General features: G+C 40.8%; 1 protein-coding gene across 1 annotated transcript; it reads right to left on the minus strand.

Moving 5' to 3' along the window:
* Window positions 1-26: 26 nt before the first annotated feature.
* On the minus strand, window positions 27-27,892 carry LOC147880408 (uncharacterized). The gene is made up of 4 exons (XM_087370606.1): window positions 27,770-27,892; window positions 2,673-2,979; window positions 2,468-2,565; window positions 27-2,161 (listed from the first exon to the last, which is right to left on the minus strand). Exons 1-4 carry the CDS (start codon window positions 27,890-27,892, stop codon window positions 884-886), a joined length of 1,806 nt encoding a protein of 601 aa, XP_087226732.1. The 3' UTR covers window positions 27-883.
* Window positions 27,893-27,931: the final 39 nt, after the last annotated feature.

Here is a 27,931-nt window from a genome sequence, read left to right on the forward strand (position 1 = left end):
TGCACCCAGCCAAAGTTTACTACTAACTACTTCTGAGTCAAAAAAAGTGACTACTTAACTTCCTTGAGAGGTTAAAACTTGAGTCTGCAAATGCAAAATTGGACACTCGGAAACAGTGTATGTAACATCTCATGGACTAACAAATTGTGCATCACTTTTAACATCCCTCGCACGCAAAACACGCATTTACTTTCTAGTGCATGTCTACAATTATAGTATTCACTTAATGTCCAGAATTGAGACATTTGTCAGCATGTGTTTATTACGATAAAATAGAACCCTTGTGAACCCAGCGTACCTTTACATCTCATCGCAATTGCAAGCTAGAAGCACGGTAGCCAAAGATAAACCATAAAGGTGGCATTCACTGAAATCCATCCTTTGGATGTGCCTCAGGCATCAATCAATCAATCTGGTGAAAGAATGGATAATACAACGTATGCAGAAAACTCTAAGAACACGCCAAAGAGAAACTTGCCAAACAAAAGATATGCACAGCACCTAATTGAGCAAGGTCGTGCCATGGTATAGGTCATGGCTTTGTCCGACACTCTGTAACCTTGCTCTTATGAAGGAAGCCAGCTCAAGTGAAGCTTATCCACAATTATGCTCCAAACAATGAACCATTCTGGCCCCCAACCCGCTGATATGGGAGTGTAGATATTTCATGCAAAGCTCAAATCCAGGATCCCATGATAGTTGCTGCATGGAAATAGAAAGGCAGCCGCCACCAAGCTAGCTCCCAAATTGAATAGACACTCAAGTGCCATCAAACAAATGGGATCAAATCACCGTTCACAGGAAACCCTCACACTTCCATACGACATTGAAAGGATGCTCTTCCAGGATGACAAATAGAAGTGACCTGAGAAGAAAGCCATGTTTAAACGACGTAGTCGTTCTCTAATGTTGGCTGTGTCCGTGTGCTTCCAGCTGCAGGGGCTCTAGAATTTCGAATTGAAGCTGTCTGCAGTATCTCCCCATGATCCGCCTCGTACTCCATTCTTGCATACTTTGCACTCTTAATCTGTTTAGCTATGCCCACCGACAGAAGGCTCAGGAAGGCCAATAATGCCAAACCTCCAATTACCGAACCGACGGCAATTTTCGCAGTATTAGAGCTCTTGTTAGACTGCAACTTCGGAGAAATGATGGGAGAAAACAATGGCGAAGGCACCAGGAAATTGACCGAACGATTCGACACAAGCGCGAACGTCCCCAGCTGGCTTGTCGTGCAGGCATCTTGCACCAAGGGACTATAATTCACGGCGATAGAGTTGTCATCAAAGGATGCGCAAGATAAATTCGAGTAGCCGGATGAAAGAGGTTGTAACTGAGCTGAAATGGAAGTAGTAGTCGCAACAATTCTCAACTTTTCAGGCTGCTGTGTACTGTTGATGTTTGAAGCATCATAGGCGAGGACGGAGACGACAGGCGAAGCCAGGGAACGTCCCTCGGGCAAGTTTCCAAACAAGGAAGCATTGCTGAGCTTCGCGTAGACGAGCAAAATCCTCTGCGGAGTTGGGTTCACTTGGCAACCTCCGGGAATCGAGAACTCGTTGATGAGAACTCCATACTTTCTGAAACTCCCGACTCGCAAACGGATGGCCTGGAATGTATTCGAGCCGCTGGAAACCCCTGCGTCCGGAACGGAAACATTGTAGAGCTTCCCGGTCTTGTGATGGCCGAATTGCTGGAAAGCGGCGAGCTGGATTTCTCGTTCGAGTTGCTGTCGGTTGAGCAAATCGGAAGTGGAAATCCGTGTGGAGGAGGAGAGATCAGAGCTGCGGATGATCTCCATGTGCAATCGCGAAGCTTCAGCAGACGCGAAATCGAGGACGCCAAGAACGAGCAACGCCAACAGAAGTGTCTGCAGGTTCGCTGAGCTCCTCGTTCCCAAAAGACACAACTGCATCCGCCCCAATCTGCTCCTTCCAATGCCTGCTTCTTCCCCTCCCTCGTGATTCCTGCCGATCTTGCTTAGCCTTGCTTTGATATCCGCCTGCTCCAGTAACAATCTGTGATCCTCTCCCATCTGCACCAAATCTTCGTCACCACAAACGGCATATTTCAATCCTGGAAATGCGTTCCTCGCACCGTAACCAGCTGCAACCCGCCTCCTCTCATCCTGCTGATGACATGATTGAAGCACATCTAGATCCTACAACTCCCAACGATGGCCGCTGCCAATCTTAGACGCATGTCCTCGCATCACGCTTCGACTCGACGTCCTGTAGCACTGCAATCTGTCAGCGGGTTGCATCGAGTGGACTTGCCCCCCAGCACAAACTGCCACTGATAGAAACAGAAGGCGTCCGCGGCTCACGACATGGAACTCAACAGTTTGGGATAAGGAGCATTCAGCAAAGCTTGCTGGATTCAATGTGCTAGAGGCCTACACACCCCCCCCCCCCCCCAATCCGGAGCTGCCGCTACTACTGCCGTTGTTTTACTTACTCCACTTCACCTCTCCTGCAACATCGCCGGGCAAGCAAGCTGCGTGCCGTAGAGGCGTCAACCTGATCTGGAAGCGGCAGGAGCCAGAGGAGCAGGGGCATCGCAAAGCTGCGCGAAATCGCCAGGGGAAACAGTGGCGAGTTAAAAAAGAGAGGGAAAGGGGGAGGGAAAGAAAAGACAGGGTGGCAAGCGAAGCTAGGCTGGCGGATGGAGACCGAAGATGCGAGCTTTTTGTCGAAGCTCTCTGGCTATGGCGGATCCAACACGGGGCGAGCAAGCTCGGAAGCCAAAACCGCTGCTTTCGGAAGAGGGTGAGGAAGAAACAACAGCTCGAGGGGCAGCTATGGCGGATCCATTGAGAGTGGTGGCGATGGCGGAAAGCAGGGCTGTGTTTAAGCTCTGGCTATGGCGGATTGGATGAGAGGGAGAAGGTGATTGGTTCGGCAAAGAACGCCAGAAAGGGACGAAATTTTCTGCTGAAGCTACGGCTATGGCGGACGGCACAGAGTCGAAGCGGGTGATCTATGGACGGCTATGGCGGATTCTACAGAGGAGAGCTCGGAGGTCTGGCTATGGCGGATTGTACAGAAGCTCTTGGCTATGGCGGATGGGAGAGACGACGTCTCGCTCTTCTTTTTAGAGAGAGAAGTCGCAGAATGCCCAAAACTGCTCATCCCCGAAGAGAGAGAAAACCCCCCCCCCCGGCGAAGAGAGAGAACATTCACCTGCTTTCTAGAGAGAGAAACCCCTTTTTTTTCCCTTTTCTTTTTTTTCATTAATTGCCCTTCTTTATTTTTTATTAACCGCTCCCCTAAATTATGCAACCGTAATCGTCATTATCATCCTTGCAAGGTTCATAAAAGTGAAGTGGGTTCAACGATATTCAGATGGTGAAAGCTGATTCGACATTCGAGCGCACAGATTTGGATCAGACAGGATGGGCATCCACCGGACATGTAACTCGTCCGATAGTGGTCTTCACCTCATGCAACACCCTAGAGGGAGGATGGCATCCAACTGATCTGAACCCAGCCCCTAAAGGAGCAAGAGCTCGCAAGAGGGAGAGATCTCAAGGGGAGGGAGATGGAAGGGAATGCTAAGCCAAGGAGATGGAAGGAGCTACACAAGGCAAGAGAGTGTTTTGAGAGGAGAGGCTTAATTATTTGCATTCCAGGAGGGGTCATTAATCAGGGTGCAACTTAGAAGATCTAAGTCGAGAAATGTAATTCTTGATTTCTTGTTCGATGGGAATACATAATAAGCAACATCACCCTTCCCCCCTTTTGTGTGAAGATACCCAATCACATTCAATCCAGTTACGACATGCAGTATGCAATGGACCAAATACACTAGAGGAGCCAAGTACGATAGATGAGCCAGCCTGTAGTGCACCTTCATGTTATCTTTTGAGAGGAGACCTTGGATGTAGCAAAGGATGAAAATACAATGCTCCAACATATCACTTTTTTATGTTTATTGAGACTAGTTATGTGGAACATTTTTTACCATTCAGAGTACTCCACATCATTATTTTTGCATTCTACATTGAAAGATCTCTCACTACTTGGACCGTAGAGTAGAGGAGCCAACCTGTAGTGCATCAGGCCTTGGTTGTAGCAAAGGATGAGGAATTTTTGAGATGTTAAGACACAAACTAAAATACAATGCTAGACCTCCTAAAATAAGGAAGATACCACTTTGGAGAACCTTATCTCCCAATATCATTACACACTTCGGGTTTACTTTGTGACATTTGATAACCAATTATGTGCAACACATTTTACCATTCACCTTACTCCACATTAGTGGTTTTACATTCTACATTGAAAGATCTCTCATTGCTTGGAGTGATATTTTGTCGGAGAAGGGCCTAGCTTAATGATTTTTTGTAAGTGCTACGAGCAAGCAAGTCTTCTTAGGATGAAGGCTAAGACCATGCACTACACAAAAAACTTTGAATATTATTAAACTAAAGAGCAAAGATATGTAGTAGCGTATCCTTAAAAACACACAGGGAAGGCATTTGTGATAATCAGATCTTTGTGTCACATTTTGGTATCCACATACTCTAGTGAGAGGATGCTTGTGTTAGAAATGGCAACTTATTCTCAATATGTATGCACAACCTCAGGCAACAACATTATCTATAACACATATCATGTTTATAGAGCTAAAAGTGAAGCTCTAGCCCATGTCTTAGTAGCTATGTTTTTTTGAGAGTGCTTAATTTCTATCATGTCTTAGTAATATCTTGAGTAGTGATGTAAATAAGTCTATAAAACATAGTTATGGGTGACCTATGGAAATGTCTGACAAATATTAAAAGGCATCTTGCCATAGGAGGCACAAGCCTGGGTTGATGATTGATGTTACAATGATGATCGCTTTTGTGATTACAATACATAATCTATGGAGCATTACTCTACAGCATTACTCTACAAGAAAGAATTAACTTGAAAAATAACCCTTTTCTAGCCAGAACTTTCAAATTGAGGTTCCATAAGAAATCCAAATGCATTGTGAGACTATACTACCATCCCAATTGAGACATTTAAAGAGTCATATTTTAATATTTTGTTAATCAAAGCTTGGTATCACCAAGTTGTACTTATTAACATTGGTATACTATTATTGAACAAAGATAATTGCTTTATTTTCTACACCCTATTGTCAAGCAAATTGTGATCACATATCACTTTTGTGCAAGCAAAGTTAATTACATTCATATTCATAGGACATTTAAGTTTTATGGGCTAGCCAAGAAAAAAATTAGGAATAAGGGATGCGTGATTGCAACTAGCAACCCTTCTACTTTATGTCCACCATAATGCTATTTTTGAATTCTTTTTTAAAGCCCCTATCATATAATAAATCCATTTTTAAATGACAATTTTCATTTATATGGATTTTTTAAAGACCTAGTAAATGTTTCAATTGTGATCATCCTCTGGTCTTCGTAGATATCAAAACTATCCAAGGTTTTCATGTGTAAGTGTTTTGTTAAAGACATACCACAAAAGGTCATCCTACAAAAAGATAAGGAAAACCTATAAGCTCTTATATTTAGAATCGAATGTGAATTTATTTTACATTTTATAATTGAACGTGTATTTATTTAGTAGTTGCACAAAAATCCCTTTCATTTTTAAGATTTTGGGAAAAAATGTTGACCCAAAATGTCTTATTACTTATAACATAAATGGAGATATAATTTTGGGATTTGCCTAAGATTCACTTTGTAAGTTCATGCTAGCACTACACAAGAACTATTACAAGCCTACCTTAACCTTTACATCATGTTTGGAATTAAACCAAGAATATAACACCCTAAAATAAAATAAGACATGCCATGAATTCTTCTAATAATAGAAAATTTATAATAACATGCATCCAAACATCCTTAATAAAATCTTATAAACATTAAATGAAAGTGAGAACTAACTAAAAGAATATACCATGTAAAATGGTGACTCAAAGCATTTAGCTAGAATGTATCATAGAGGGTCATATGTGCTTAGCAGATGTTGAAATAGTGGTTATTTTATTAGTTGACATTCAAATCTTTTCAATGATGGATTTTACTATGAGTTAAAAGCCTCATTTTAAGACATTTCATGTGCACAATGTCAATTGTGGGCTTCGATGTTACTTTTATAGCTCTACATCCATAATTAATAAATGACTTACATAATGCTCACTCCTTAGCTAATAGTCATGATGATATTAATAAGGTACCACAATGATGCTACTTTTCTATATTGCAATGATAAGTTACAATAATGATAATGTTCCTCTCCTATATTGATAATGATGACAATAATGATATGACATTGTTTCTTATTTTCTAATCACATAGAAGCCACCTTTTTTTCTAGTCTAGGAAACCCCTATAATTTCCTTGGTAAATTCTCTTAAAAAGGGTTTCCTTCAATGTTGAGATTACCTTTTGAGCATTGTCATAGCTATAGCATTACTTTTTCATATAGTTTGTTCTCAAACAAATTTTTATACCTTCTACATAATATACAATTTGATTTAAGTACTTTTGTATCTAGTATACTTTTTTTTTCATGTTATATATTATATAGAATTGTGGAACCTTATTTTCCACAAAGCCATCCAATCCCATTATTTTATATGTATTAAATGCCAAGTTCATGAGGAATAAATGCACACTAACATCCCACTTGAAGGAATAATTTGAAAGAATGTGAATGAATTCCTTCAAATACGTTTTCCTTGCACAAAAAATACTCTTGTTGCATAATGATTTTTCATCTTACATGATGAACTGAAAGTAGCATACACTCCTATGACCTATTGATGGATAATGTGTGGTCCTAGAAGTCCACTGCTATATGCAAGTCAATTGGCCAACATGTCCATCTTACATGATAATGATTTTTGGGTCTTACATGATGTACTAAAAGTAGCATGCATTCCCTATGACCTATTGATGGATAAATGTGTGGTCCTAGAAGTCCTATGATATGCAAGTCAATTGGCCAACACGTCCATCTTCCTTTATTATGACCAACTCTAATATGTGGTTCACAAATATGTGGTTGACAAGAAACATCCTATTAAGCAACAATTTTGTAGTACTAAGTACAATTATTGTGCCTTTTTGGAAATTTCAAGTCATGAATTTTACAAAGAATCAGAGAACTCTAGAGGAAACTATAGAAACCACTTTTTTTGAATTGAGCCTTTAGAATCTTTAAAAGTAAAGGAAATTTAGAGAATCCATCCAAAAATTGAGCTTAAGGATTTATAAATGACACTCACTATTCAAGTCATGATAAATGATACTCACTGTAAATTATACTCTCTTGCAAGTCGAAGTTTTAACACATTAGGAATGATTTATGATCTTGGTATTCTTTGTTCTATCCCTTGATTATCATATTGAATTTGAGTGAACCCCCCAATCCTTTCCTGTATCTTGTTGTTGTTAGAGAATCTTGATAATTTAATTCTAATGGATAGCTTGGTAGCTTGATGTTGATAGACTTGAGAATTGAGAAAACTCCATCCTATAACCTTGCTTTTGTTGAGTGAGAGTTGAGTGAGAGAACTCTATTAGTACTATTTGGTTTGAGAGGACCTAAAAGACAAAGGTTGATTGAGTTCATCTTATTCGAAATCTTGAGAGCAATAGCTTCTCTAGATTTGATGAATTTTAGGAGAAATCTTTTGTTTTTGTTTTTTATGGATTTTGGTATGGTGACCGAAGGGCACAAATAGTTATTGAAACGATTAGAGTAATCATGGATTATGCAGCAAGCTTGTTATAGGCAAGGTAAAGCAAAGTGATATTTATTTAAGTGTCTTGTGTAAGCTATGGTGAAAGCAAAACCTGCATCCCAACTAATAGAAGAACCCCATAATCAAATGGCAAAACATGTGGATTATGTAGACACGTGAGGTGATTCCACGTAGACACAAGGTAGTAGGAGGTCCCATGCATAAACATGTGAGGTGATTCCACGCAGACACATTGTAGTAGGGGATTCCATGTAGACTTATGGCAGTAGGAGATCACATGTAGTCAAACATCCCATGCCGTTGGTTGTGTAATATACCATACTAATTGACAGCACATTTAGAGGACACATCACAATTCGCAACCTGTCATCATCCCCCTTGGTTTGAGTCAAAATTCCCTTACTTTTATGCAAGTATTTATTAATATTATTATATATGGATGGTCAACTTTTACTATGAGAAGGATTCCTCTATGTCTATGGAAATTAAGCCAAGATTTTGAACGCCATGTATTTTATATCATGAACCCATTGCAAGAGCGTTTATTGAAGCTAGTCAAGAGTATGAGACTATTATCAATTATGTATTGGTGCTAAAGAGGTATTTTAGTAGCACTCATCTTTGACTTTAGCATTTTGAGGCTCTATTGCTTGTTCCTATTGTTGGTGTACAAACATGCACACTAGATTGTAGTTAAAATTTGGAAGGAAGGGAGGAAAATGCCATTGATGTGCATGATTGCAAAAAAGAATGGAAATGGAAAGATTATACTGTTATCATTGATGCAGGACCTATAAAAGATTCCAAATTCATTAGATTCTAGCTTACAAGGACTTGCCGAGAGGATACAAGCTACAATGAGCACTGACTAGCATACAATTGTCTATACAATGAGCCATGACTAGCATACAAGCTACAATGAGTAGTGACTAGCATAAACTTGTCAGTCTCTTACATTACGTGCATTTAGTAACTATTATGGTCAACCAAATGCCTATGATATACTCTTCTGTTGGAAGTGCTCCTTATCAACCCACAACAGCACTACATGGTGCCTAGATTTTAGAATTTGATTAAGTGATGTTGGTTGCCCAAGGGTGGATTATGGACACTTTGCCATTTTGCGAGCACGAATACATCATGGATGGCATGGTCAAAAAATCCCTCTTCCTAACAAACTTCACACCACTATAGGGGAGAATTTGATGGTGATTTCACGAGTTTCCCAAATGTTTTTAACATTTTTAAAAATCATGAGACTATTTTTGGTGACTTTGTGCATGCGTGCGAGTGCATCCACAATGGACAATGGAACACCAATCTACTTTTCCCCCGATCCTGTTATATCATTTGCTATTGCAAAGCCTACCATGTAGGATATCCAAAACTAGTGCAATTGCCTGGATTCTCCCTGGGCTACTTTTATTGCTTGTCCGCCTGCTTCAAATCCCCATTGCCCCTTCATTTTAGCTGTTGTTGTTGCACATGATTTTTCCTACTTGGCTAACTCGCTTACTAATGCATGCTCTCCTATTGAGCCCTGTTGTATTGGCCTCTCTTAGATTGTATTTGGGCTAGCAATTTGTAAAAACCATCTTTTGAAGGGTCTTTTCTCCAGCTAGCGTTGATGCCTCTTCTAAGGTTTCTCCTACTGGAGTTGATGAAGCTTTTCCTAAGGTTATTCCCCAAGACAATTTTCCTAAGTTTATTCTCCATGAAAACTCTCCCTTTCAATTTAACTCCCAAGATGTTAATTCTCAACCAAAACACAAGGGTAGCTTTGACCGGCTTGGTCATGAGAAGACCGCAAAATAGGACTCTCAATTTCCCATCTTCCTCCACCCTTCACGCTAGTGCTGACTCTTATCCCTTGTTTCATTTTTCTTGGTTAAGGTAGGTTTCTACAGCACTCAATGTGTCACAAAATATCCTATATTCTTTAGTCAGTACAGGTGAAGGTTGAGGGCAGGGTTGTTAGGCCATGGGACCCACGTTTTGACCTTGTTGCCTAGTATGGGATACATTGAAGGCTCTTTTGATTGATTTATTTCTCCATATACACATTCTTATAGCTTTGCTTGGTTGAGCTCTTCATGCTCCCCAACAAAAAAAATTTGTCTCAGGAAGAGATGTTCGGATGTGTATCCTTGGGGATATGCAATTGCCTATCTCTGCTTGTATGAATGTCAACTTGGGCCCATCTTTTCCATATCGTATTCCTCTATAGTTATCATCCTTTCCAAATTGCATGTTATAGATGTCAAAAGCTTGCTCATTTTGCTTGACAGTGCTCTCTTCAAGGAAATTTACCTTCTCCTCCACCACTACAACCTCTAGTTTAGATTGGTGGAGAACTTGACTTTCTAGGTTACCAAGAAACAATGGAAGAAAGGTGAAAGACGGTCTAGCTGTGCTCGAATGTCACTCCCAGTAGCTTTCAATCCTTTTCAAGTAGGATTGAGCTTGTAGGCATATTGTCGATAGGGGATCCATCTCAATGCAACTAGATTCAGGAAGGCAGTTGTATTCAGAAAGAATATTGCATTATGTTCTTTGGCTGTAAGGTTTGTATAATTGTTATATTTAGAAAATAGAATTTCACATTCATCATATAGCACTTTGTGAAATTGATTATTGAAAATGAGAATAGATGTTGTGTTAGATAATTGTAAAACATTTTGCAATCATGAACACATAAACATACATTCGTGTGGGGGGAGAGTTGGCACACTTCTCTCCAAACATTATAAGACCAAGAAATGTGCCCTTCCTTGGATTTATAGCAAGTTGTAATTATCATTCATAAAATATCCATAGCACATAGGAATTTGCATTTTTCACATAGCACTTTTGCATGTAGAATATAACCCTTGCAGAGATACATGAAACTATGTCATTTTGGGCAAAATTAAAGTTAGCAAAATAGATATAGGAGGCTTCCCCCATCTTGTCGATATTTCTCCACATACAATCCTAGAAAGCAGAAACCATATGTAAGGAGAGAAGGAGGAAGACTAGGAAGAATGAAAGAATATGTTTAGAGTATACACATTGCTCAAGGGGAAGCCAAATTTTCACTTCATACCACTATGTTGCCTGCCTAATCAGATGTGTTAAGGCCAATTTCACCTAGGAACCTTACTTCAAAAGTGTGAGTGAAGGGTTACCATCCTAGTTGGCCCAATAGGGTGGCGACGCCCAAACACTGACAAAAAATATTTGTGTCTAATACATGAAGGTTGCCCACTCCATAGCCAACTCCTCTGGTTGGCCCATTCCATTTCCTATAACCGCTACACCAATCACACATTGGTGACATAAATTAGCAGCCTGCATAAAACATGACCAATGGGTGGTATGAACCACCACAGCTAGCGGCCAAACAAAATTTGTAGTGTGGACAGTGGAGGCACAGATACAACTCCTCTTCCCCTTGTCTAATACTCCTCCAAATACTATGGTTCCTAGTGGTTCTAATGTCATAGCTATGCCCATAGCGACAACATGTAACTCAACAATTTTGATATGAAAGATTTAGCAAAGCTTGCCAAATTCAATGTTCTTCCCATCTCTAGTAGTTGATGTTACTTCCATATATCAACTCCATTATCTCTGTTGCACCGTCACCAATGGTGGCAAGCAAGCATCCCGTCGAGACGGCAACCTGATTTGGAAGTGGTAGGAGCTAGAGGAGCAAGGTCATCTAAAAGGTGTGCAAAATTGTGGGAGACAACAGTGGCAAGTTAGAAAGAGAGGGAAAGGGTGAGGTGGGGGACAAAAAAGATAGGGTGGCAAGCTAGCTTGGTTGAAGCTTTGGCTATGGCAGATTCAACATAGGGAGGTGCATTTGTGCCAAGCAAGCTAGCAATCCAGCAGATTCTACAGGGAGGAGCTGGAAGCTCTGGCTATGGCAAATGGAGGGATGAAGCCTCACGATGCCAAAGCTACTCTTTTTTTTATAGAGAGGTCATATAATTATCATCCCCAAAGAGAGAGAGAAGATCCACCCATGAAAAAGAGAGAGAAAAACTAGAGAGAGGACATTCACCCCCTCAAAGAGAGAGAACCCCAATTCTAGAGAGAGAGAAACTATTTTTTTATTTTTTTATTTTTACGCATCCTTTTAAAAAAAAACCATTCATTATTTATATAGGGTGGTATCTTCCATTCATCAATTAGAGGCTTCTTTTTCCTTTTAGTAGGGGCTGTATCTTTCCTTCATTAAAGTGAACCTTTATTTTTGTGGTCAATGCATGTGGTGCCTCTGATCTCTTCCATTCATCAAATAGAGGCTTCTTCTTCCTTTCAATAGGGACTGTATCTTTCCTTTATTAAAGTGAACCTTTATTTTTGTGGTCAATGCATGTGGTGGCTCTGGTGTCTCTAGATAGATAGTTCTAGCAAGCAGGCATAGTTGATCACTCCATGTCTTGAGCATTAGCATATGACAATCTCTACTTGTAGAGGCTACATGCACAAACACCCCAAAGCAAAACACATGCATAGGGTGGCATTGAAAGTAAAAAGAGTCTTGCAGGTCTCTTATGTATACATTTTTTAAATGTTGTGAATCCTCAATAGCATGGTTTTTCATGGATTTAAACTAATAACTCGAATTTTTTAATTTAAGAATACGATTCTTATAAACAAGAAATACAACTTTAGGATTTAATAGTAGTTTTTGCATTATTAGTACAACATTGTAGAGAGATATTTTGAAATGTATTGTGTGGAAATGACAGTGCCAGAAAGTAAACTTTTGATTCTCGAATGACATTTTCATAAAGTAAACTTTTCATTTGGGCTTTCCCTGCTCTTTATTGCTATTTCCCACTTCTCATCAGCTCCCTTGGTTGCCATATAGAATTCTATTTGCTCATCGGCTATTTCTCCATTGCTCCCGTATTCACCATGTCTGCTCCTTCCATTGACACCTTAAATTACCAACATTATCCCTATTCTATATTCTTCTTCCTTCAAGGTGGTCCCATTGCAACATTACCAACATCATCCCTATTCTATCTTCTTCTTCCTTCAAGATGGTCGCACTGCATTACTCAAATATTTTCATTCATGAGTTTTGTTCAAGCTTCATTTTCAACTGTAGTTCTCGATTGGTCTCAAGATTGAGAAGTTGACACCGATGAATGCAAACGGCCTCTGCATTTAGTTCTTTTCTAGGTCTTTCTTATGGATCCCATTCAGACATCGATGAAGAAGTTCACATTTTTTGGAAGCTTTTTCTTATTTTCCCCCTTATGCTCATTAGCATCCCTGCTCTATTTATGTATGACCTGCTTCAAAGGCTTGCATGGTAGGGCAAGACTTATTCTCTTCGATGTGGAGCTCCGCTGGTTGCCCTATTTATGTCCAAACTCCTGCAAAGGCTTGCAAGATGGGTCAATATTCCTTTTGAATTGGAAGTGTCCTTCAAGATACAAAGGCTTACAAGGTGGGGCAATGTTCCATTCGAACTAGAGGTGCCCTTTGGGATGCACTGAGGGATGCAAAAACGGCTAAAATTTTATATATAGGACTCAAGGTTACACCTCAAGATGCAAATGGCCAATTGTACATGTGGCTTAAGATTGCCAAAATTTTGTAATAGTATAGACATGTTTCTCTTTTCTCATATTCTCTCAACACGTGCCAAATGGTGAATCTTCTTAGACTATTGTAATAAAAATTTTATAATAGACTGGCCATAAGGCTACCAAAATTTTCTAATATTTACAAATTTTTAAATAATATAATATGTTTCTCTTTTCTCATATTCTCTCAACATGTGCCAAATGGTGAATTTGCTTAGACTATTGTAAAAAAAAATTTATATCAGACTGGGCCCAAGCTACCAAATTTTTATAATTCACAAATTTTGTAAAAATACAAACACATTTCTTTTTTCTCATATTCTCTCAACGATTGCCAAATGGTGAATCTACTTAGACTATTGTAATAAAAAATGTATGGCAGACTGTGATTTTCTAGTAGAGTATACCACTTTCAGGGTGCTAAGCGATTTCTAATATAGCCTTAAATGCACATGATAGTCTAGTTTTCAGTATGAAATGGGTGAAAGCATGGATAGGTGGTACCACTTTTCTCCTATTTTGAAGGCTTTCACATGGTGGTTTTTGGGGTGTAAAAAAACGTATTTTCCAACTTGGGGGAAAGAGTTTTAGAATTTCAAAAATCAATATGATGAGAAGTGCAAGGTGTCCTAGACGTGCCACTTCACTCTACTCTCCACTTCACTATACTCTCACTTCGAGCTTCTCTCTCTCTCTCTCTCTCTCTCTCTCTCTCTCTCTCACACACACACACACACACACTCACTTGACTATGGTTCGTGTTATTCCTCACCTATAAATCTCTCTCTCTCTCTCTGCAAAAATCTACAATTGTTCTAAGACTCTCTTACTTATGACATCCTAAACAGATAGCTATATAGAATAAAAACTCTGTCGAGAAAGTGTGCCAGCAAGTATTTGCACCTTGGTGACACTGGAACAGAAGTGTCTTCATCAAAATCCCTTTTGCAAGGTAAGGTGTTTCTATCCTTCATTGTTCATACATGATTCTAATAGAGGCATGCAATCCTTATTTAGTCCTGACTCTTCGTTTTGTTGTATGGTTCCATGCAAGAAGTGCTAAGTGATTTGAATATCCTCATCTCACTCGGTTTTGCTATTCAGCTAATGAATTGAATGTAGAGTATGGACTTAGCTTGCCAGGCAAGCTCCTGGTCCATATAAGGGAAACTGATCTCCCTGAGACTCAGTGGTTGATGGTGTTCTCTAGCAACCACATAAAGGGCAACACAATTTTCCGTAGCATGCTTCGCCCTGAGTTTTTGGATGAGTGCCAGCTACTTTATCAAAGAATTTACCAAGGGATTGCCCCCGACAATGAGCTCACCAACAAGTTCGCAAAGTGATATTCATTTGAAAAATGCAAAGCAACGAAAGATGACCCAGAAGGGCGCCAAATCGCATGGGTAGTTTTTGGTGAAATTGTTTTGAAGATGGTTATGGGCCAAGCGGGTGGCCTCAATTGGAAGCTAGACAATTGGAGGAAGGCCAAGGAGCTAGTAAAATCTTACTCAAGTGTAGGTAGGTCAATGACCAAGTAGGAGACTCCAGAATGCAAGCCTTTGCATGTGAAAGAGAAGAAGCTCATACTACCTTTAGTAAAACATGTAGAGCTCATGGAGGCAATGCTTGTGAGTGTGAAACTCAGCTTTGCTAGAAAGGAAGAAGCCCCAAGGATAGCAAAAGCTAAGTATGAAGAGAAAAGAGATGATTTGCTTTGGTTAGAAGGTGTGTCTAGTATAGCTCAATTGTTCTTGTCAAAGCTAGAAACGTTGAAAAAATAGATGACTACAATACATGCATCACCCCAGCCCAACCTAGTTACCGCTAGAAAGGAAGAGGCAAAAATTCAACTGTGTGAGAAGGGCTTGGAGTTTTGCGGGGCTGACGTAGACTACCACTCACCAGTGAAGGAAATTTTGGAGTCACTACAGGTAATCAAACTACAGGTAATCAAACTCAAAATGCTTTTCTCTATTTTACTTAAAAACTCTTGAAAGCAACAATTTTAAGTCCTTACATAAATTGGAATTGCTTTTAGCAAAATGTATGGGATATATACACTTGAAAATTCTTTCCAACATACACAAAAGTGCTTTCAAGTGTTGGAAAGCACACTCAGGAAGTAGCACATACCTAAAAGTCTTTCCAGGCACTTGAAAATGCTTTTAGGACAGTCACAATTTGAACCACCGAGCTGGATTAGGACATGATCACAATTTCAACCACCGAGCTGGTATAGGATAGTCACTATTTCAACTATCGGGCTAGTTTAGCTTGATGATCACAATTAGATAATAATAAGTATATGCTTTTCATTTCTGAATCTCAAAATTAGAAAATAACAATATATTGCTTTTCATTTCTATACCAATATTTTTTTTTCCTTTATTTCTGTTCAAACACAATTTCAATCAAATACTGCTATTTGACTTGAAATAGCACCGGGTTGGCTTAGGACAACCACATTAAGGCCAAACCATCCCGGTCTAGAAATTAAGTAGTATATGACTCGAATACTAGGAAATTAAATTTAACTAATTTAAGTACTAAGAAACACAGTAATTTCAACCACCAAACTGGTCAACTAATGTCTGCTCAACCACACTGGTGTTTGAGCTGAACCAACCACGTTTGCATGACGTTTCAAACACCAGGCGGGTTTAGTAAAATAACAATATATTATTGTTTTGTTGCAAAATATATTGCTGCTAATTTATGTTCAACCACATTGGTTCAAGACAATCATATAACTGGTGTTTGAGCTAAACCAACCACGGTTACATGATGTTCCAACCATCGGGCTGGTTTACGATAATCACATTAAGTCCAAGCCAGCCTGGTTCTGGTGTTTGAGCTGAACCAGCCATGGTTGCATGATATTCAACCAACGGGCTGGTTTAGGACAATCACATTAAGTCCAACCCAACTTAGTAAACTATCCCAAAGCTCAATCACAAACAACCACTGGGATGGTTTAGGCAAACTAACCTATGTTGTATCAAGAAATGAAACAAGTAAACCATCCCAAAGCTCAATCACAAACAACCATTGGGATGGTTTAGGCAACCACTGACCTGAATTGTATCAAGCATGTGTATAATGTGATCATCAAACATCTTACATCCCATCTGCTTTCTACAGATGTCCTTGTTATTTAGAGAAACTCTCATATTTTTGTGCCAAAACATCATCACTAGTGCAATGACTTCTGCACTTAGGCTACCTCTCCTTTTCTTGTGTTCTTTCTAGCACATTGAAAAGGCACTTTCAAATGACTAAAGCACATTCAAATGCCCAAAATTGGGCCAAAAGCAGTTTAAAGTGCTTTTAGGATCTATTACATGATTGCTAGCACATTGAAGTGATTTCAAGTGCTATGAACAATAAAGAAACAGCACTTTCAGATGATTGAAAGCACCTTTAAGTGACTAGAATCCCTTCCAAGCAACACGGTGGTTGAAATTGTTTCGTTTTGCTAGCACCTTATTATATATGACTGTATTAAACCGACCTGGGGGTTGAAATTGTTTTGTTTTCCTGTAGGTTGATTAGTTTAATTAGACCATGTTTTTGCACATACTATATTTTGTTTTGTTTTCCTCATAGTAGTGCGAAAAAGGGGCCTGCATGTTGGGTCAACAGATGGACTGTATCCCAATTTGATGGATCAAAATCTTGACATTTCAATTGGGCAGAGGAGCTTTAAAAATTGGAATCCTTGTTACATCAGGAAACTCAAAGACAGGAATGCTTATTGTTGCCAATTTCCAAAGACACATAGGCTTTGACCACAAATCCACGGGTGACCACAAATCCTAAATGATTGAATTGCATGCCATTCATCTTATAATAATAGAAGCAAATCACCGCCTTGGTGGCAGTTAATATGCTAGTATGCAACCAACCAATTCATGTTGTAATAATAGAACCAAACCACCGCAGTGGTGGCAGTTAATATCCTAGCATGCAACCAACCAATTCATCTTGTAATAATAGAAGCAAACCACCACACTGGTGGCAATTAATATCCTAGTGTGCAACCAACCACCGCACTGGTGACCGCTTATCCTGACCACTTATCTTGCACTACCGCCTTGTATCCTAAAATGGATCATATTGTTGCAAAGTGCTATACTAAAACAGTCCCCTTTAGACTGGTTCTCTTTATCTATTATCAGATTTCAGCCACCACCAGGCTGGTGACCTCAAATCCTAAATAAATTTCAAGCTATAGAATCATACTGTATTATTGGAAAATGTCCATCAAATTATAAAGTCCACCTCAAGGAAACATTTTCAAATTATAAAGTCTAACTGAGTGAAGCAGTTTTAAGAAAATAGAACCTTTGAATCCAACTAATAGAACCTTTCAAATTATAAAGTCCAACTGAGTGAAGCAGTCATAAAAGAGGTATCCAAGGACAGATAAATGGAAAATTGTTACTCTTAAACTGAAGTTATATAGAAAAGTCAAATGTATAGTCAGCCCCTAAAGTTATATACTTGGGTAGTATACAACTAAGTTTTACTCTTCTACATTTCGAAAAGAGATCAGCAGCGTATCTAAGGATGGATAAATACAAAGACAATTTACTACTTAACTCAAGTTCTATTGAAAAGTTGACTGTATTAGAGGGGTGGTCAGCCCCTAAAAAAGGCTCGAGTAATATATATCCAAGATTGCAAGAGATCAATCCGGATCTTTGAAGGACTTTACATTTAGGCAAGGATTCCAGGACAAGGTCTCGACACCGCACAGTGGGAGCCTTCAGCAACAACATACTTCGCAAATTGTGGGTTCTTATAATATTGAAGGCCTTCCCACAGTTCCTCCTACAATAGATCCATCTTGTGAATGACACTCTTGGGAACTCTATGTTCCTACTCCAAGAGATCAATCTCATCTACGACAATCTTGGGTTGCCAAGGGACCCGTTGCAAAATGGCTTCATGAAGCTCAAGACAAGCAATAGAAAAAATATTATTACTGTTGTGGCTTTCCATCTCTGTTCCTTCACTCGAGACCTATCAGGTTTTAAACTTAGTTTGCTCTCCTACTATCCAAGCTATAATTGTTTGCATATTCTAATCTATCAAATCAAGCCGTTTGTCATGCACGATGATGTAATCCAATGAGATCTTTTCCATCTTTGAAGACCTGTGTACCGATAGATTCCCCACACATTACATTGATGAATATGATAGGTTAGTTGTATGATAGTTGAGGCTAGAGGAGGTAGGCACTGGCAAGGAGATGCATTTTCCTTGGTTTAGGATTAACTGCAACCCCCACAAAATATAACCTTTAGTAAATCCCAAACAACCACCGCGCTTGTTTTAGTAAATCCCAAAGTAATCCCAAACAATTTAATTGTAAATTCCAAACAATATACTAATCCCAAAAAACCACCACTCTTGTTTTGTTCTAATTCATAGGCTTAGATTAGCATTGAATCAGAATCAAACTATAATAACAATGACTTTGCATGAGGGACCATCTAATTCGCATGCTCAGATTAGCATGAAGCTGGAGTTAGAGTGTAAGAACATATCAAACTATTAGAATTTTAGAATTTCTATTTATAATGGCCATTCAATTATTATGATATTGGCTCCGATGATCGAGAAATTCTCCCATGGCAACCACCTAATTGTATGTCATGGCTAGACGATGATGTATACGACCACCTCTGCTAGGCTAGGCTACCAGCAAGTTGGGTGCATGTGCCACCACTCCTCCCCCCTCATCCCATTGAATTATTATGATCTTTTCTCCGATGACCAAGAAATTCTCCCATGGAAACCATCTAATCGCATGTCATGGGTAGACGATGATGTATATGACCGCCTATGCTAGGCTAGTAGCAAGTTGGGTGCATGTGCCACCGCTCCTCCCCCCTCATCCCATTGAATTATTATGATCTTGGCTCTAATGACTAAGAAATTCTCCCATGTCAACCATCTAATCACACATCATGGCTAGACAATGATGTATATGACCGCCTATGCTAGGCGATCATATACATTGAATTATTATGATCTTGGCTCTAATGACCAAGAAATTCTCCCATGTCAACCATCTAATCACACATCATGGCTAGACAATGATGTATATGACCGCCTATGCTAGGCTGGGCTACCAACAAAATCCAATGGGTGGATTGTGTGCTCTTAGCAGTGATAGGCACCCAGAGTCGCACAAACTGACATAATAAATGAAGGGGGAAAGAGTGGGAGGGTGGCAAGTCCAGCTATATAAAGTCCTTAAGGACAAAGAAACAATTCACCACACCCAGGAAAATCCCTCTCCTACCCCCTTCCACGCTCTCCAAGCCCCCTTCCACCCCTGTGATGAATCTTTTGCTGCAACCTCGATGTCACTTTTACAAAATGCTGCCCAAGTCATGGGATCAATTGTTTGCCATGGATCTCCATCCTGCAACACTCCACTAGCCATAGCCATGACCAAGGGAGTTGCAGGATGAGGAGCCAAGGGAAACGGGACTTCAGGGGGGGATTGCAGAATGGATTTTAGGTCTGTCGCATTTGATCCCATTCTCATCTACGAATGACCTCATGTTGGAGACCCTTCAAGGGTTTTGTTTCAAGGTCTCAACCTATTCAAGTAGCCAAGGTTTTTTCAACATCGTGCCCTTCTTTTGGTTAGTAAACTTGATGGGGTGGGAAATAAGCCGGTATTGGTGTAGTGTTTAGAGACCGCCATGAAGAGCTGGAGACCCAGTCTATAGTGGTAGAGAAATAGCTCTTACCTGAGCACACGAGGTCTTTTCTATGCCTATCCATTTCCTTTTGACCAAAGGTGAGGGTCAAAAGATGTTTGGCATCTCTCATACTATCATTATTCTATCAGGTTGGGGGTCCATGGGTAGGGGAGAGAAAAACTCAACCTGGCAACATATCATTGTTGTTCCATTAGACACTGGGAGAGAGCTCAACTTGGTGGAGAGCCACTCATAATTGAGCACAACCTTTAGCACTGGGGGAGGAGAACTCAACCTGGTGGTGAGCTCCAACACATTGAGAGAATTAGTGTGTTGAATCTCACCACTAGATTGAGTTCTCCTTCCCACTGTCAAAGGTTGTGATCAATTATAAGGAGCTCACCACCAGGTTGAGTTCTCTCTCCCAGTGCCTTGAAGGCAGTTGCTATGAAGAAGGTGATGTTCAATTACGAGGTGCTCATATTGTCCCCTGCATACGAGGAGTTTTGGGTCAAAAGTGTAAGAAAGTGCTAACTACAAGCTGCTCATATTATCCCCTACATATGAGGCACTAGATCAAAAGTGTTAGAAAGTGCTAACAAGAGCAAAAAGTGACACGAGCTCCCGCCATAGTAGTGGTGTTGATAAGTGCTAAAAGTGTTTAAAGAAGTGTCACAAAGACAAAGTGCTAGCATATTTGGATGTAATTTCTTTTGTTAATTGTTTGCTTCTGATATAATTTCTTTTGTTTTAATTTTGATGTAATACTATTATTGAAAAAACTATCGGATGTAATTTGTTTTGTTTCAATTTCAATGTAGTACCATTGTCGCAAAAAACTATTGTTGCTGCTACTTCAGTAGTGAAAGTGGCTCTAAAGAAGCACAAATGGCATATTTTTGCCCTCGTTTACATTTTACTGCAACCATAGGGATTGTTGCACAAGAAACTATTGAAAAAATCATTGTTACTATAGTGAAAATTGTTCACAAATGCCCTCATTTAGGATTTACTGCAACAATCGGTGTGATTGTTGCATAAGCAATTGTTGCAGAGGGACTAAAATAGCTCTAAAATAGGACTACATTTTCCTTAGCTTGAAATTAAAATAGCTCCAAGAACCAGTAGAAATTGTTGCACAAGGGCTAGTACGACTAAAATATCTTCAAAATAGGAGTATCTTTGTGTTGTGCAGTGACAGATGGCAAAGCTGTGCAATGATAGGTGGCAAGGCAAATGTTGTATGATGTAGTCAGGCCAACATGGTGGTCGCTCCATGCCAACATGGTGTGGTCTCTCCATGCCAACATCATTGCTCGAACCAGCACGATGGTCATCGCAACAAAAGATTATGTTGCATAGTGACAGATGGCGAAGCTATGCAATGATAGGTGGCAAGGCAAAAGCTATGTGATGTAGTCAAAAGCCAAAGACTACACTATGCGAAGGAGGGTAGAGCAAGAGTATCTATGCTCATGAGTAAATGCATGTAGTGCCATGTGTTGAGCTCTGCGCTGTTGACAATGATCAGATTGTGTCTCATTATTAATGCCAATGTGGCAATCATGATGCCAGAAAAACTTTCGGCAAGAGCGGGGATCTATGCAAAATTCAAAATCTCACCCACCAATGCATTGCATCGTGGCCCCAAAATGGCCCACTACACCTAAGCAAACATTGACCCATTAGCACTTTGCTTGATTTTCTAGGTGTGTGTGCATAGTGAAATTTTTTATCTGTACCTTCTCTCTGATTATTTCTTATATTTAATATGCCCATGTAGAAAATGTAATGACCACAGTTGCAGATGCAGAGAGAATGTCTGTTTATAGACGCATTAGCACAACAAATCAAGGTTATTGACATGTTTACTATAGAGCCCACACCCCATAATCTGGGTGGGCTCAACAATATTACTTTTTATGGGAAATGTCTTGCTTTTGGCTTACCATTCAAGGGTGAGGATGTGGTTGGTGTCTACATGCTTACATGTAGACATCAATACCACCCTTTGTACATTACTAGTGCAAGTATAGCCACATCAACATGTGTGAAGCCTAACTACAGCCAGCAAGCCCTCCTCAAAACTATTATCTTAGACTTGATAATCATAAAGTTAGATATAGGGATGAGACAAGTATCCTTTGTAGAAATTGTTGCCCCCCCAATACTAGAGACATGATGAAATTGTTGCCCCCCTAATACTCTAGAGATAGTAGAGACATGATGGCAGATATTGAACATAATATCTAGTTGCTTGGTTCCTTAGTGCTTTAACAATGCACTTGCCCATGAGGCAATGTTACATGTATGAACAAAAATCCTAAATAATACAAAGTTTTGTTTCATTCATTTTTAAGATTGTATTTATAAAGTTTGCACCTCCATATTGATGGCTCTCTATGGTCTATGAATGATAAAGTGACAAATATTTGTAATTTTAAATCTATGTGGATATTTGTATATCTGTATTATGCAAGAGAGAGAGAGACAGACAGAGAGAGAGAACAAGAGAGGAAGAGAGTGAGAGAGATAGATAGCAATTAGAGAGAGAGAGAGAGAGAGAGAGAGAGAGAGAGAGAAGTTGAGAGTTGGGAGTGCAATAAGAGACACAAATAATGCATCTGGCCATGAGACATTGTAAGATGTATGAATAGGCATTGAAAGAGAGAGAGAGAGAGAGCAGTCAGGGACACAAAGGGAGGGATAGAGACAGAGAGAGGGGGAGGGAAAGATGGAGATGGAGAGGGGGACAGAAAGAGGGAGATGGAGAATGGGATAGAGAGAGAGGCGGGGTGAGGGGGGAGAGACTTAAGATTGCATTTATTCATATGCAACTATAAATTGAGAAAGAGAAAAAAATAAAGTTTATTAAGGTCTTTGAGAGACTATGACACTGAAAAAAACCCAGATACAACTGATCCAAAGGGTGGAGCGGCTACCAAAATACAAAAAATATATATGTAAAATCCAGTGTCCAATGTCCATGACATAGATAGCTAAGGGCAACAAGGCAACAAATCCAATGCCAGAGAGAGAGAGAGAGAGAGCGAGAGAGAGAGAGAGAGAGCAAATATGACACAAAGGGAGGGAAAGGGATAGAGAGAGAGGGGGGGGAGAGAGTGGGAGTGAGAGTGAGAGAGAGAGAGAGATAGCAATGAGGGACACAAAGGGAGGGAAAGAAAGAAATATTAACATCCTCGGAAGACCTTGCGGGTTTATGGGACAAAGTACAATCATAGATTGGAACACATACAAGCCACTGTGGGCTACGACAAAGAGAGGGGAGAGACAAAGGGAGGGAAAGATGGAGATGGAGAGGGAAGAGGGAGAGGGAGGGAGAGAGAGAGAGAGAGAGAGAGAGAGAGAGAGAGAGAGAGGGAGAGAGAGAGACTTTCCAAAGTAAAAACAATAAATATAAAAATATTTTAATTAAAAGCATTTTTAAGGGCAATGCCCATTTTTTAAAGTACCCTTCTAAGGTCATTTTCACATTTTTAGTTTCCCACTCTTGAGTAACCTTGCTTTCCATTGCCTCCTCTTTCATCTTCCTGAGCATCCTACTATACTCATGGCTTCCCCTAAAGAGGGGTTTGACTAGTGGATTTCATCCACTGACCCCCATGCTGCTGCAGATCAAGTTTACCCTATCTTCAGCAAGGCAATCCATCTTGATTCTCACTTAAGAGCTCTCCTTCCTATTGATAATACCTCTCTTCAGTTTTTTGATAGACTTATCCATGGGCAATCTGTCGTGATTGCTGACTCCCCTCATCAACGGGTTTCATTGGATATTTTGAGCTCTTTTGACCAACGTGCTAACTTCAAGAAGACACTAGGTAGGGCTATGGATAATGTCCTTATCTCTCTCCATGAGTATGCTCTTCCCATCGAGGATGATTCATCTTCCCCAATTCACTTGATCGAGAGAGATGCAGCCCTTACCATTCTCCTTGCAACTAGCAAGTTTAATGAGGATGTTGGCAAATAGCCTGAGGGTCCTTCTGCATTCACAAGTGCATGAGCAGGTCCATCAACAAGTGGTGGAGGAGATGACATAAACCTAGACATAGAACTTGAGGAGCGTACTATTAACCTAGCTGAGGAGTAAGTTGAGAGCGAGGTAATCTTATCATCATATCTGGCTCGTGCATATCCATCCTCCACCTAAAATCTAGATGAGCCAGCAACCAAGCCACACCTCACTTTGGTTGATCCAATCAGGATTGAGGGTGAGGAATACCTTACCCTATTGAAAGTGATGGAAGAAACTGGCGGTCTTCGAGAGGATGAGGTGCTATATGAGACATTTGATGATGTCATTGACTTTGATGCTCCGATCAATCCAGCAATCGATGAGATTGCACGCTTCGATGATTCTAGCCTCATCGATCTAGAGGCAATCCAATGAACACAAAAGGCAATTGACGATGCCACACCAGAGAATGGCATCTCCGATCAAGAGTTCATGAATTTGCAGAGGGCGTTGTTTGGGGAGAGAGATGAAGAAGCTCGCACCTCAAGCCAGCATGAAGTTCAAGGCCAACCACAAAAGGGTGCAGTTGGACAATGTAGCTGACACCATTTGCGATGAGGCAGAAAAGATATGTAGCTTTTCCAGCTTCATCATGTGATTCAATATCATCTCTATAATTCTAGGTTCCATTTAGCAAAAGGAAAATCCATGTTTTGTCTTCAATTGGTAGGGAATACAAAATAGGGTTAAGAGTTCAAAACCTAACCCAAAAAAAATCTTTTGAACCTAGGCTATCCTACAAATACACCAGGTATGGTTATGGATTTTCAGGCCAAAATATGCCCTGGAAGCATGATATCCGACATCGTGCATCTAGGGCCCTGAAAGCATCATATCTGAGATCGTGCATCCAGGGCCCTGGATGCACGATGTCGGATATCATGCTTCCACGGCATATTTTGGCCTAAAAATCCATAACCATACCTGGTATGTCAGCAGGATAGCCTCCGTGCAAAAGAAAAAACATTTGTTGGGTTTTGAACCCTAAGCCCTATTTTTAATTCCCTACCAGTTGAAATTGAATAAATTTTTAGGCAGTGGCATTTATCCATAGAGTCTGGGACTTACCTCAATGGAGACTACCAAGGTTGGCTATGGAGTCATTTCGAGATGACTACTAGCAGAGAGTGGAGTAGACACATGGTATGCACATATATCCACATGGTGTGCTAGGCATGTTATTCAGATGGACAGGATCCCCCCCTTTTAGTATAGCATAACCCCCTAAGTCAATCCCTCAAGATGAGATTAACCATATCATATAGTTATATCTCCTCCAGCTCCATACATCTCAAACTGGGGGGGGGGGGATCAAGAGCTCTCAGTCCCCAGTATCTCGAAGACGGAGGAGTCTCACATGCACTAAGGATCGCCATTGGACAGATGCGTGTTTCATCCCATCAATTGAGGATTAAGATGGGGAGAGCAACAGATATACCCAGAGAGCAGTGGATCTGTATGCTATTGACATTAGAGTGGTTGAGACCCCGTTTAGACAGAGGAGCACTTTATATGTGCCTACCCAACTTCCTATGAGATTAGGGGACAATAGTACTACCTCTACCAGGGGGAAGCGGCTTTGACCCACTCTCATGATTGATCCACTTCCATGACTAGGTCTGCATTGGCCACTATCTCGTTGAGATGTGCCGACATGAGGAGACTACTATGAGAAATCGAAGAGCAGCACGAGGTGACCAGACCACTGGATATAGAGGTTTATAGGGCACAACAACACGTCACATACTTTTATGCATTTGAGTCATCTCTAGGACACAACAAGGTGGAGGACGAGGGGCTAGCTAATATACAGGTAGCCTAGATCACTGAGAGAGGGCCACAGAGACCACCTGCGACATAGAGAGTGACTAGAGCGCACTCTATTGAGATCTGGCCTATCATAGCTTTGTTAGATATGCTCATTAATGCCCCACCCTCCTAGTAACCACCAGTGGTCCAAGGTGCTCAAGTTGTAAGGCCCCCATATGAGGAGAAGCCATGTGTGAGCCTAGGACACTGGATGGTGGATCCTGACTTGCATGTGAGATGAGGTCTATCAATGAGACCGTTGATGGTAGAAAGGTGATTGTGTGGGAGCCCCTTACTCTTCCTAGGGCCTGGGGGCCAGCAGCCCCCCTGGTGGGGGTTCAGGGGCGAGAGCCCCCAAGGCAACGGTATAGGAAATATTCCTTGAATATTCCATGGACGACTAGTCAGTTCCATCGACTAGGTTGACTAGTCCGCTTCACCGACTAGGTTGACTGATCGGTTCCACTGACTACATTGATCCGACTACCGCCCTCATAGCTATAAAGAGGTGACTTGCCCAGTCCATTTAACCAGATTAGATCTTCGAGCTAGTAGCTCTTCGCCTAGTATCTGTCTAGATCGCTATCTAAGCTCCACTGTGGGAGCGCACGGGTGGATGGAGCCATCATCTATAGTACATCAGTATTGAAGGAAAATTTTGTTCGTCTCCAGTTTGCTATGTACTCTCTATTCTTTGTTCAGTTTCTATTCCACTGCGCCGTGTAATTCAACAAGCTTTCCTCATAGGAGACCACCCTAGACGATGGGTCACTATTGTTGAGAATGGTGTGTGTAAATTGCACCATAAGGGTTATGGGACAAGCCCTAACCCTAACCTTAAGGGATCTATGTATATATTCCTATTTTCCTTCGAATACAGTTAGTGTACAGTTAGCCTATCTTGTGCACTCCTCTCTCTCTCTCTCTCACTCTCATCTTCGTTTTATCATGGTATCAGAGCCAATGGTGCTCACAAGCCCTTGCATGTTGTCAAGGCAATAAGCCCTCTGCATGTGAGGCCTCCTCCATCTCCAGTTTGTGAGCTTGAGAGATTGTGAGAGATCTTCTTTGAGTGAGAGAGTTCCTTCTTGGTTTCTTGATGTTTTTGTGAAGGAGAGTTCTTGAAATTTCCTTCTTCCTATTCGGAGAGAGAAAGGTTCCTTTGTGTGAGTTTTTATGCTTGAGAGAGAGAAAGTGTGTTGAGTCTCCAAAGAGACACTCCTATTCATAGAGAACTTGAAAAAGAGAGCTTTGTGAGCCTATCTACATCTACTTCAACCTAGCCAAGCAACTGGCACAGCAAATGGCTCTAGCTTATGTACAACGCTGCAATCAAGCACACCACAGCCCCAACTTACAGACTCCGCAGCGGGCCTCTCTACATGGCTCCTCCATCAACGAGCAGGCAGCTCCCTCTAATCGGCCATCAAAATGCTCTCTCAGTGTCAAACCCTACGAGCCAAGATCTTAAGCAACCTCAACATCCAACGACATGGCAACTGAGCTCCATCGACTGCAAAGGAGGAACCAACGACCTTCTATGATCCCTTCTATGACCTTCGATAATAGCTCAGCAAGCCTCCACGCTTCAGCAACCTTCAACTCCTCCACGCTTGGCAACTCTCCGTCTCCACGCTCAGCCCAGCTCAACGCCCATGTCAACTCTTATCTCCAATGGCTTCTATGAGTTCTACGACTCCACTCCATCACCAACGACGCTCACAGGCAAGGGAAAGTTTGCAAGCTACGGCTGAGGATAATCCTCATCCTGCTCACTTTGTCTTTTGTGGGAGCAGCGCTTGCATGGGTCCCTCCTTCCGTCAACGGGCCTGGAGCCTAACGGAGTTTTCCAAACGGAAGGGCATTTATCTGAGGTGAATTACGGGGAAGGTTAACCTTCCCCAACGAGGTAAGCATTTATCCCCTGCTGCACTCCATCTCCCCTGCTGCTGCTCCATCGCCCCTGCTGCTACGCTCCATCCCGCTCCATCCCTGCTGCGCTCCATCCTTGCTGCGCTCCATCACGTGGAAGACCAACTCCCTTA

This window comes from Dipteris shenzhenensis, chromosome 32, assembly GCF_047967505.1.
Source record: "Dipteris shenzhenensis isolate YYH24624 ecotype China chromosome 32, Dip_SZ_1.0, whole genome shotgun sequence".
Classification (NCBI taxonomy): Eukaryota; Viridiplantae; Streptophyta; class Polypodiopsida; order Gleicheniales; family Dipteridaceae; genus Dipteris; species Dipteris shenzhenensis.